At 35.9% G+C, this 11,554-nt stretch overlaps 2 protein-coding genes across 4 annotated transcripts; both read right to left on the minus strand.

Annotated features, from left to right (window-relative positions):
- Positions 1–704: 704 nt before the first annotated feature.
- Positions 705–1,163, minus strand: LOC138869675 (uncharacterized mitochondrial protein AtMg00240-like). Its single transcript, XM_070147315.1, has one exon. The coding sequence runs from the start codon at positions 1,161–1,163 to the stop codon at positions 705–707; it is 459 nt and encodes a 152-aa protein (XP_070003416.1).
- Positions 1,164–3,125: 1,962 nt separating this feature from the next.
- LOC104214895 (14-3-3-like protein D) lies at positions 3,126–10,207 on the minus strand. Of its 3 annotated transcripts, none has more exons than XR_011399968.1 (5): positions 9,577–10,207; positions 8,192–8,314; positions 6,510–6,626; positions 6,114–6,193; positions 3,126–3,365 (listed from the first exon to the last, which is right to left on the minus strand). XR_011399968.1 is itself a non-coding variant. In XM_009764617.2 (4 exons), exons 1-4 carry the CDS (start codon positions 10,063–10,065, stop codon positions 6,173–6,175), a joined length of 750 nt encoding a protein of 249 aa, XP_009762919.1. In that variant the 5' UTR covers positions 10,066–10,207; the 3' UTR covers positions 6,017–6,172. The 3 variants fall into 3 exon arrangements, 1 of the variants encoding a protein (XP_009762919.1); XR_011399969.1 differs by lacking the exon at positions 3,126–3,365 and adding an exon at positions 4,983–5,490; XM_009764617.2 differs by lacking the exon at positions 3,126–3,365 and having other exon boundaries at positions 6,017–6,193.
- Between the last annotated feature and the right edge of the window lie 1,347 nt (positions 10,208–11,554).

Consider the following 11,554-nt stretch of genomic DNA (forward strand, 5'->3'; position numbering starts at 1 on the left):
CTATTTATATAGATAAAAGGTATCAAAATTTATTATGCTATAGTACATGTGTATTCTTTCTATTAGTCTATCCCTAACTAATTATATAACTGTGCAAGAATAAAAAAAAATCTCTGCACTAACACGTGCTCACATGCACAAAAATGAGAATCCTAAGTTTGCAGCTATGTTGAATCAACGGTATTGATTAAATGATTCCATATGAGATGAACGATTGTGATTAAAACTTTTGCTCTGATTTGGACGACTGAGATATGTTAAATTGTGAGAGAATAAAAGACTTTGGTTGTCATCTTCATTTGGACCAAACCCTAAATCCTTTCTCTCATCTGAAATCTTTTCCTCATTTTCTTCTGTATCTAAGATTGCCATGGTGGATGTTGAATAATCAACTCCAACACCCCCCCCCCCATCAAGTTGGAGGGGGTATGAACCACTCCCAACTTGCCAATAATGGAGTTGTGAGTGGGTCCAGCCAAGGACTTAGTGAAAATGTCCGCTAATTGAGATTTGGACGGAACGTAAGAGAGTGAAATGATTCCGGCCAAAAATTATTACCGGACAAAGTGACAATCCAATTCCACGTGCTTGGTACGCTCGTAAAAGACTGGATTTTTGGCGATGTGGATAGCCGCTTGACTATCGAAGAAGAGATTAATGGGCAAGGAAGGGGAAACAGATAGGTCATTTAATAAGCGTACCAACTAGGTAATTTCAGCCGTGACTCTTCTCATTGAGTGATACTCTGCTTCAACAGAGGAAAGAGAGATTGAAAATTGTTTCTTTGATCTCCAGGAAACAGGAGTTCCTCCCAAGCTGATGAAAAATCCACTAATGGATTTCCGAGATTGAGGACAAGATCCCCAATCGAAATCACAGAAATCCAGCAGCTCGTAATCATATCTTGAATTCAGAAATAAGCCCAAACCAGGATCTTTGAGAAGGTATTTGAAACAGTGATAGGCAACATCTAGGTGAGGCTGGCGAGGCGTTTGCATGACCTGGCTGAGGTGTTGCACAGCAAAGGAGAGATCCGGTCGAGTATGGGTGAGAAAATTTAATTTCCCCAATAGTCGGCGATAAAAGGTGGGATCTTGAAGCAAAGTGCCTTGTTCTGAGTGAAGCTTCTGAGTGGGATCCAAAAGAGAAGAAGTTGGTCTCATTTGCATGCAGTCAAACTCAGATAAGAGATCCAAGGTATAACGTTTTTGAGTCAAAATGATTCCTTGTTTTTCTCTGATGATTTCAAAACCCAAAAAATAATGTGCTTCCCCTAGATCCTTGATTTTGAACTCAGAATCAAGAAAAAATTTAAGTTATGTCTGCTCATTAGGGTCATTCCCTATGATTAGAATGTCATCAACGTAGACAGCAACTATAGTAGTTTTCCTTGCTGATTTCTTCAAAAATAAAAAGTAATCATTTAAAGAATGTGAGTACCCTTTGAAATTCAGAGTTGCGATGAGCCTTGCATACCATTGTCGTGAGGCTTGTCGCAACCCATATAGAGATTTTTTCAAAAGGCAAACATGATTAGGTGAAGGTGGTGATGTTCCTGCTGAAAATTTCATGTATACCTCTTTCTGCAAATCTCCATGCAGGAAGGCATTGTTTACATCCGATTGTGATACTTGCCATCCTTTCTTTACTGCAATAGCAAGAAGACATCTGATTGTTGTCATCTTGACAACTGGAGAAAAGGTCTCAGTGAAGTCTATACCTTCTCTTTGTGTGTCTCCCCTAATAACCAAGTGAGCCTTGAACCTTTCCAAAGAACCATTGATTTGTACTTCATTCTATAGACTCACTTGCAGGGAAGGGCTTTCTTCCCAATAGGTAAAGGGACTACTTCCCAAGTCTTGTTCAAAGCAAGAGCTTCCAATTCCTTAGCCACGGCCTATTGTCATCCTGGATGCAACATGGCCTATGAATAGGATGTAGGTTCTATGAGGTAAGAAGTGGATTTAATTAGAGATTGGTTGACAAATGAAAGGGTTGTAAAGGGTAGCACATTAGGTTGAATTGGTTCCATGAAACAGGAGTTAGTTAGATCCGCTAGGAATACTGAATTGCAAACATAGTCTTGTAGGTATGCTGGTGTGTTATGTGTTCTAGTGGACTTCCTAATTTCTGTTAGAGTTATGGATAAAGGGCAATGGGAAGTGGATCTTGAGTAAGTAGTATAGGGTGATTGAGGTGTGATAGGTATGCTGTGGTGGATGTATTGGGATAGTGATTGGGAAAGTTCCATGGATGTAGCAGGAATTTGGTGAATGTGGTCTGAAAGAGGATCATATTCTATGGTTGATGGAATAGGAAAGATGGATGAATCCTGGAGTTAGGTTGGTAGGGTCAAAATGGTATTTATTTTAATAAAATTGAACATCCCTGGAGACTGTTACTCTTTTTGTATTCAAATCCAGAACCTTATACACTTTTTGGCCCAAAGGGTATCCCAGAAACACACAAGGCTTACCCTGAGATCAAATTTTCCTCTCCCAGCAGACAGAGTAGATACATAGCAACGACAACCAAAAATTTGAATGAATCATAGGATGGTTGTTGTTTAAACAACACAAAGTAAGGTGATCTACCTTTGAGAACCTTAGAAGGTAGCCTATTGATCAGATAAGTAGCAGTCGACACACATTCTCCCCAATAGATTAGAGGAAGTTTAGATTGAAATAGCAAATCTCTTGCAATTTTCAAAAGATGTCTATGCTTCCTCTCAACCACCCCAGTCTGTTGAGGTGTGCCCACACATGGTGTTTGGTGCAGTATTCCTTGTGAAGCAAAAAAGGCTGCTTCTTGAGAACCTTTGCCTAGTTCAAAATGTTCTCAACTTCTACACCTTCATCCAAAATTGTCTTTCCACCATTGTAAAAAAAATCAGTATACCAAAAGGGTACTAATGAGAAAAGTCCAAGCTCATCTACTGTAGTCATCCACAATAGTTAAGAAATGTTTGAAACCATTATAAGTGGTTACTTTGTAGGGTTCCCAAACATCAACATGAATTAACTCAAAAGGCCTTTTTGTTTTAATTTGACTTAGAGTACAAGGAATTCTGGTTTGCCTAGCCTTAGGACAGATATCACAGAAACATTGAGATTTAGAGGGTAAAGAAATAAAATTGAGATGCTTCATTGATGAAAAAGGCAAATGCCCCAATCTAACATGTCAAAGGCTTACATCTGAAACTACATTTGCTGAGAAAGGAAAAGAAACTGATAATTCACTAAAGACATTTTGATTTGAGGAAAGAGTTGGCTCTACTTCTATTCTATTTCTAACTTGACTTGGCTCCAAAAGATAAAGACCTTCCCTAGCTTCACCAAAAACGTGTGCCCTCTTCACTAAGGGGCCTGCAGGGAACAATAGGAAGAAGTGAAAAAGAGGATTGACTGAAATTGCAAACAAAACTGTTAACAAATAATAAGTTGTATCTGAAACTAGGCACATGTAATACATTTTTCAAGATGTAATCAGGTAGAATAGCAATCCTTCCTATGTGAGTGACTGTGACTTTGAATGAATTAGGTAAGTTTATATTCAAGGGAACTGATAAAGCTGTTAAAAAAATAAAGGCATTTGAGTCAAAACACATGTGTTTAGAGGCCCCAGAGTCAATAATCCATGTACTAGAATTAAAAACTAAAAAAAAGTTCCTGAATATCTTGTAATAGTACCAGCAATAGTATTGGCATTGATTTCTGCTCATGAATTTCCTGTGTCTGCAACTTTGACTTGTTTGATCAGTTGTATCAGCTGAGAAAACTGATCTTGTGATAGGTGTTGATTGATCATTTCAGTCTAATTAGTATTGTTATGTTCTGTTTGTTCCATTTGAAATGCTCCATTTCCCATGATTTGCATTTGATTTCCCTTTGTGAACTCAAAGTCTTCTGGAAATCCAATTATTCTATAACAATCATTCATAGTGTGTTCTACCTTTTTACAATATCTACAGGAAACATTAGGATTAAACTTGCTTTCCTTTCCTTTGAAAGTTGAATTCCTCTTAACAAAACTATTGGTTCCCTTTTGCATGTTGTTTCCAAATTTTGGATATTGAGTACTTCCTTTTTAGGTCTGCCTTCCTCCTCTTTGGGCAAAGTTGTTTTGATTTGTGACCATAAAAGCTGAGGAATCAGGACAAATGAGTGGATTGGCAAAGATTTCTCTCTGGCTTTCATCTTGTAGCACAAGAGAGCATGCATGATTTATGTTTGGTAAAATATTCATCATGAGAATGTTTCCCCCTTGCTTGTCCATAACTGTCATTCAAACCCATAAGAAATTGAATGAGTCTCTCATCTTCTAATGATTTTTCTAGTCTTTGTTTCCCTTCACACACACAAACAACTGCATTTCACATCACAATTTAGTGAATCCAACTCATCCTATAATCATTTGAGTTTTGTGAAATAGCTTGCTATGTCATTTGTCCCTTGGACTAATCCTGACAATTCCTTTCTTAGGTGATAAAGATTAGCTCCATTTGACTGACCAAATCTATGTTCTAAACTGGTCCATAGGTCCTTAGCAGATTTTGAGTATATGACATTATCCCCTATGTCCTTGGATAGTGAGTTGAATAGCCAAGATGTGACCATGTCATTGTATATACTCTAGGGCTGGAAGTCCTTTGAATCAGCAGCTGGAACAGGGCAAGCACCATTAATGAAGCCTATTTTGTTCTTGGTTGAGAGGGCTATAAGCACTGACCTTTTCCATCCTTGAAATCCTCTACCATCAAAGGCAGAATTGACAAACGTCATTCCTGGTGCAGCAGAGGAATGAAGGAAGCAAGCATGATTGGAGTCAATGATGGATACTGCACCAGTAGTGGCTTGAGTGGTTGTTGCTTCAGTGTTATCAGGCATGATTCAAGAGTTTCACAGAGTAAGCAAAGAAGGAGATGAGGGATCGAGCTTCTATTGCTCTGATACCATGAAAGAATTCAATGGAGAAGGCAGTAAAAAAATTTCTGTGTATTTTATTCAATTGTTGTACAGCTATTTATATAGATAAAAGGAATCAAAATTTGTTATGCTACTGTACGGGTGTATTCTTTCTATTAGTCTAGTCTAACTAATTATATAATTGTGCAAGAATATAAAAAAACAAATTTTCTGTACTGACACATGCTCACACGCACAAAAATGAGAATCGTTGAATCAACGGTGTTGATTAAATGATTCCATATGAGATGAACGCTTGTGATTAGAACTTTTGCTCTGATTTGGACAACTGAGATCTGTTAAATTGTGAGAGAATAAAAGACTTTGGTTGTTCCGACCAAAGTCATCTTCATTAGGACCAAACTCTAAATCCTTTCTCTCATCTGAAATCTTTTCCTCATTTTCTTCTGTATCTAAGATTGCCATAGTGGATGTTGAATAATCAGCTCCAACAATTCGATCCGCCCCGTCCATTTGCCACTCCTACTCAAGTAGAACGGTTCTTGCACCATGATCTTTAGTTGAGCTGGGTATAAAGCAAACGAATTAAGTCCATTCCTGGCATTATGAAGATCTTTTGTTGCAGTATATGATTGCAAGGAACCACGTTGGATGGATGGAACTGAAGTGACTAAAGTTTTATCGTTTATTAGGCTCTAGACAATAAGTTAATCCTATATGTGCAATTCACCTGTTTAGTGAAAGACAGACTACCAAATGTACGCCTATGATTGCATCTATGTTGATATAAAGACAATGAGAAGGCTATTTCATCCTATTTGTCCACACTTACATAAGCAAATCTCTTTCTTTCATATCTAGCAATCAATCAACCATTCAGTTACCCTCTGAAACTAGGAGTATTAGTTTAGGATTGGCTGAGATACTTTCATGTTCAAGGGGAAAAAATCGACTCTTCAGAATGCTCCTAAACGATTTCTGTTTCCGTGGTGGGCAAAAGAATGAGGATCTTCGAAAGGTGACTTCAGCGAAAAAAAGAAAAAAATTCTACAAAAAGAGAAAGAAGAAACAAAAAAGGGAAGCTCGAGAAATAAAATTAAAAATATTAAGTTTCAAACCAGAGTTTGAATAAGATAATTATCAAAGTAGGCATGAGAAATAAAATTACAAAAGCTATCAGTTGCATACGTAGATTACAGAGTTGCTGTGTGAAATTTGAGCCCACCCCCCGAAGGAGCAGTTTAATGTCAAGCCTCGTCCATCTGCTCCTGCATTAGCCAAAATATACTCATGTTTTAGTTCTATTAAGCAAAAGGACTACGAGTACACAACAAGCCGGAAGCAACTGGCTACTATTCTCAATGGGATTGGATATAGGTAGAAAATCTGTACATTTGAATTGCAGTGTGAATGGAATTTATCGAAGTCCATTAGCTGGGATTTAGTTATGCATCGAAATACTTGTATCATGCTTTAATGTTTGCATGGTGTAATCATATTTAGAGAAGAACAGGAAGAAAAAAAAGCATCCGTATGCTAATTATCTAATTCAATGAACTTTTTTAATTAGGAAAAATGACGTACCTGCATATCGGAAGTCCAGAGAGTGAGATTGTCCCTCAATAACTGCATGATAAGGGTGCTATCTTTATAGGATTCCTCCCCCAAAGTGTCCAGTTCGGCAATAGCTTCCTCAAAGGCCTGCAACATAGCGAAAGGAAATTCAAGAATCAGCTCAATTATACACCTAAGATCAAACTTGATTCATTAAAAACTAAAAATGAATCAAGTGAATATGCGGGGAATTCATTGTTGATGTAGTACTCTTTGGCATAATCACATGGTCAAAGATCTATGCATTTAACTAACAAGAATATGAGAAGTGAAATAATTCTTACAACGTTGCACAGCAACTACTCACACAAACACCATAGAGAAGTCCTCTCAATTCACCACCTAGAACACCTAATTAATAAGCATAACACATCGACCTTTCATTTCAGGATGACAGAGCATGCTATGTTTCCTTTTAACAATTTAATCTCAAAACATGTCCAGCACAATAGTCCTAGGACTAAGAAGCTGTAATTTCTCTTCCTTTATCATGCTAAAAGTCATGCTAATAGCTTGAAACTTCATCTAAGATGTACCATTATTCTGTTCCACCACAGAACTAAAACGAGGTTGTATCACTCTCATTGTGAAATCTTCGCAGCAACCCCAGATTGCAATAGTGTACGGAATTCCAGCATATTGGGATTTTTATAAATTTGCTACACTTTAACCTGAATGAGCCTAGCTTCAAATAGTACTCTATACAACACTACCAAAATCTCCACATGCTTATTTCTGCATATAAAAGCAGATACAAGTGGATCTTTGATATTTTAGCAAGAAACTTCCTAGGATTAGCAAGAAGTGCAACCTAGCTACAAAAATGCAGCCGAGTTGTTCCTTATAACCAATATTTACACAATTATATCAAGCGGCTTAACTATTCTACTGATTTCCATAATCAAAATGCAGTTACTACTTTTCTTTTACGTCAGCTCTGATTTTCGTGATTCTTTCCCCTGAAAAACGATGGCAGGATTATATATTTAATAATTTTCATCACATGCTGTCTCCTAAGTTCTAACTCTAACTCCTATTATTACTACTCAATGACATGTTAAATACTTAAATATCCAAATACTAGGGACCAAACAGTGGAAACCCAACTGCGAGAAGCCTAGATTCTCCACAAGCAAAAACAGCAACATAATGGAGATCTAATGCACAAATACACCGATTTGAATACCAATCAGCTCAAGCCTCATGCATATACTGAATCAAACATCAACTTGGCAAGACAACATGAGTTATTTTCTCCCAAGATAATGTTTATTTGCCTCCTGGCTGGCAACAAACTTTTTTTTTGTATCAGAAAAAGTTCCTTCCTCATATACCTTAGTCTCAGACCCACACCAGAAAATAAATGAAAGAAAGAAAAAGTTCTGAACACTATGGCACATCGGAGTGAACGTCATTATCTTCGATGCTTTTACTGATTCTGATATGACTGTGCTATGCTTTTATCCAAGACTCTGAAGGAGCATTATCAAAATATCAACGATAAAAATAAAGTGCATGCATCTTACACTCATAAAACGCCAGGTATATAGGTGGCAGGGCTAAAAGTTATACTGAAGGACACATTGTCATTACATTCCTGGTGGAGGAAAAAGTAGATAACTACACAATAGGGGGAAGAGAAACCAACTAACCTGTTTAGCCATGCTGCATGCTTTTTCTGATGCATTCAGAATCTCATAGTAGAATACTGAATAGTTGAGAGCTAGCCCAAGTCGTATAGGATGTGTTGGGGCAAGCTCAGCAAGGGCGATGTCCTGTAGCACAATCACAAGAAATGCATAAATAAGTAACACAACAGTCAACCAGCTTTCACTTTATGCAGGTGAAAGCATCTCCGGAACTGATAATAACAAAAACAAGAAATTCAGCATTATTATCAGTTCATAAATGTGGGAGTAAAAAATGCATGAATGAAGTGATATGAATATAAGGTGAGAGCAGCAGAATATAAGCTGAGCCAGACACATGAACTGGTATGACTAAAATATAAATTGCATGAGACGTTGCAGAGCTCCATTCCTGGATATGAATGGGAAGATTTGACTTATGCCACATATTTACATCTAGAAAAGATTTCAAAGCAGTATCATTAGATGATTACACTTTAAGCTCCATGATCTCGTTCCCTAATCAAAGTTACACCCGTTTACTGGCTTATAATCCAATAATAAAGGTGATTTGCCATGAAAAAAGAGAGGCTAAAAGCCTAAAAGTGCTAATGGTTTTTTCTTTAAATGGCAAGAGATGTCTAAGAACAAATTGTGCCTTGAAATAACAAGCAAAAGAGTCGGTGCTGGAAAAATGTTCTAAAAATCTACCACGAAGTCAGTGCTTAGAGATAATCAAGTTTTTTCAAGTGATGACTTCATTAAGATCAGGACATTTGTAATACAGTCCAAACGTTGAAGGAAAATTGGATTATCTTGGTGTAATAGCAGAACAAGCTATTATCACATCTCTATTTCAAGGATATAGCGGGGACTTGAGGTTCCCTCCCCTCTAGTTATGCCAAAAGCATCCAATTTTCAGGTATAGTTAAGTCTAATCAGCTGGTAGATCTTTTAAAAGTTCAACTATTACACAATTAATGCCTTCCCCAGCATTTTAATATTCGAAAACAGCATAAAACTACCAAGATATGGAGATCCACATTAACAAGGTCAAAATCAAACCGCTTAAAATTCCAATCTTCAAGCTACTCACATGCTCCAATTTCCATCATTATTCAGAATACTTGAAGTTCGAAAAAAAAAAGTAATTTCCATTTACTAATACACGAAGGACGGAAGAATTAAATAATTAACAATTCCAGAATTAAAGTAGATTCAAAATTGAAATAAATTTAAAAAATAAAGAGTATAAGCTCTGTGAACTGACATTTAAACAATATGTACACGATCAGGTAAGTATTGTAATTACAGGTAACCTACTATATCATGTTAAATTTTACAGACAGTGTAAGAAAATTCTGTGCACTCAGGTTATTGCCTAACTTAAATTTAATAATAAAATATACCTGAGCAGCTTTGTAGGCAAGCATAGTATCCTCAGCAGCTTCCTTACGTTCATTACCAACTTTAAATTCAGCCAAATAACGATAATAATCTCCCTTCATCTTCAAGTAAAACACCTTCGACTCACCAGCAGAAGCTGAAGGAATCAAATACTGATCCAAAATCTTCAAAATTCCAGCACAAACATCACTAAGCTCAGATTCAACCTTAGATCTATAATCCTTCACTAAAACCACGTGTTCGTCGTTCTTCCTCCCTTCTTCCTTTTGCTCAATTGACGATACTATCCTCCACGCGGCTCGAAGTGAACCGATTACGTTCTTATACGCTACCGAGAGGAGATTTCGCTCCTCTACAGTTAGTTCAGAGGAACCCGAGACGGCTACGAGGCGGTCCATGAATTTTACCATCTCCTCGTAACGCTCGGCTTGCTCGGCGAGCTTTGCTAAGTATAGGCACTGCTCTCTGGTTAAATTTTCCGGTACGGCCATCGTCGGAGATTCGCCGGAGATTTTTTTATTTTTTTCTCTTGGTGCTTTTAGAGAGAGGTTTTTTTTTTTTTTTTGTTTCGTTTATGAGATTTTTTGAATGTTTCGAAGAGGTTGAGAGAGAGAGGATTTTTATATTGGGAGGGAAGTGTAGTGTAACTTGGTATTGGTATCTTTTGTTTAACGCCCACTTGCGTGTGTAAGTTCAAATACCGTACTCGCCTCAGTTATGAGAGGGGAGGAAATGACTACTAATAAAATACGAGGGGGAGTTTGATTTTTAAGTCAAACTTGAGGGATGTAAATAATTTTTTGAGATTTTTTAAAAGGACTCGTAGTTTGCAGTTAAAATGTAACTTATATGGTTTTAAAAATGAAGTGCTAATTCTCCTAATCTTCAATTTTCCCCCTTGATCCACCATTAGAAACCATCCTTGCCGCCTTCCGACGAATTCTCCATTATCGTCGGCGGAGCTTCATTGCCAGGTTTCATGATCTCTGTCGTCTTCTTCTTCTTCAATAAAGGTATAAAACTCAAAAATTATCTATAATATATTAAAAGCACAAAGGCCCTTAGCAAAATATCGTTCGCCTTTTTTACCCTTTAAAAATAAATTTTATATTGGACAAAATAGTAATTCAAATTATTTTTCTAATATTTAGGACTTAGTTTCCGATTTAAATTATGAATGAAGTCCTAATATTTAGGAGTTCAAAATCAATTAAGATTTTACCTTATTTAAATTATTTATATAACTGTAATCATTTCATATTAAATTCTTAAAATATAGGATTTTAACATCAACTAAAATTCTATTAATTAAACACTTTAATAAACTCACCCAATACATGCACGCTCAATTGGTAAGAAATGTAGGGGAACATGGAAACTATCTGGGATAATTTATTTTTTGTGTTACTTTAAAACTAATTTAAATTTAAATTACCTTATATGAATTATTTCTTTATATTAGTATCCTTGACATAATTGTCATTTTTTCTTGTTAGTTACTATTATAATAAAAATAATAATTAAGTCTATGAATTAATTATTAGAAAAAATAATATAATCCAACAATTTTCAAATATATTAAAAATATGAACGCCCTTGCTGAAATGTAGTTCGTCTTTTTTAACTTTCAAAAATAAGTTTCACATTTGACAAATATGTAATTTAAGTTACTTTCCTAATAGTTAGGACTTTAAAATCAAGTAAAATTTTAAATATTACCTAATATTTAGAAGTTCGAAATCAACTAAATAAGGATAAAATTATATTAAAAAAGAAGAGAATATAAAAAAGTAAAGTTTCTTTTCAACCAAGTACAAAAAATATTTTATAATTTTCATATAAATATTTTGTACCTATATCGTACAAGGAAAATTTTAGCGTGCAAGATCAATTGTGATCCTTTATTTTCCTTTTCATACGAAAATATTTTCTTGGTTGTTTAAATTATATTTTCTTAAATTATGTCACAACTAATTATTT

Source organism: Nicotiana sylvestris, chromosome 5 (assembly GCF_000393655.2).
Source record: "Nicotiana sylvestris chromosome 5, ASM39365v2, whole genome shotgun sequence".
Lineage (NCBI taxonomy): Eukaryota > Viridiplantae > Streptophyta > Magnoliopsida > Solanales > Solanaceae > Nicotiana > Nicotiana sylvestris.

Excerpts from the sequence above, each read along its gene's own strand:
- LOC138869675 (XM_070147315.1), bottom strand. The coding sequence starts at position 1,163 with ATGAGACCAACTTCTTCTCTTTTGGATCCCACTCAGAAGCTTCACTCA.
- LOC104214895 (XM_009764617.2), bottom strand. The coding sequence starts at position 10,065 with ATGGCCGTACCGGAAAATTTAACCAGAGAGCAGTGCCTATACTTAGCA. Across the intron at positions 8,315-9,576 it reads TTGCCTACAAAGCTGCTCAG|GACATCGCCCTTGCTGAGCT; the intron begins GTATATTTTATT and ends ATTGTGCTACAG. Across the intron at positions 6,194-6,509 it reads TCTGGACTTCCGATATGCAG|GAGCAGATGGACGAGGCTTG; the intron begins GTACGTCATTTT and ends TGGCTAATGCAG.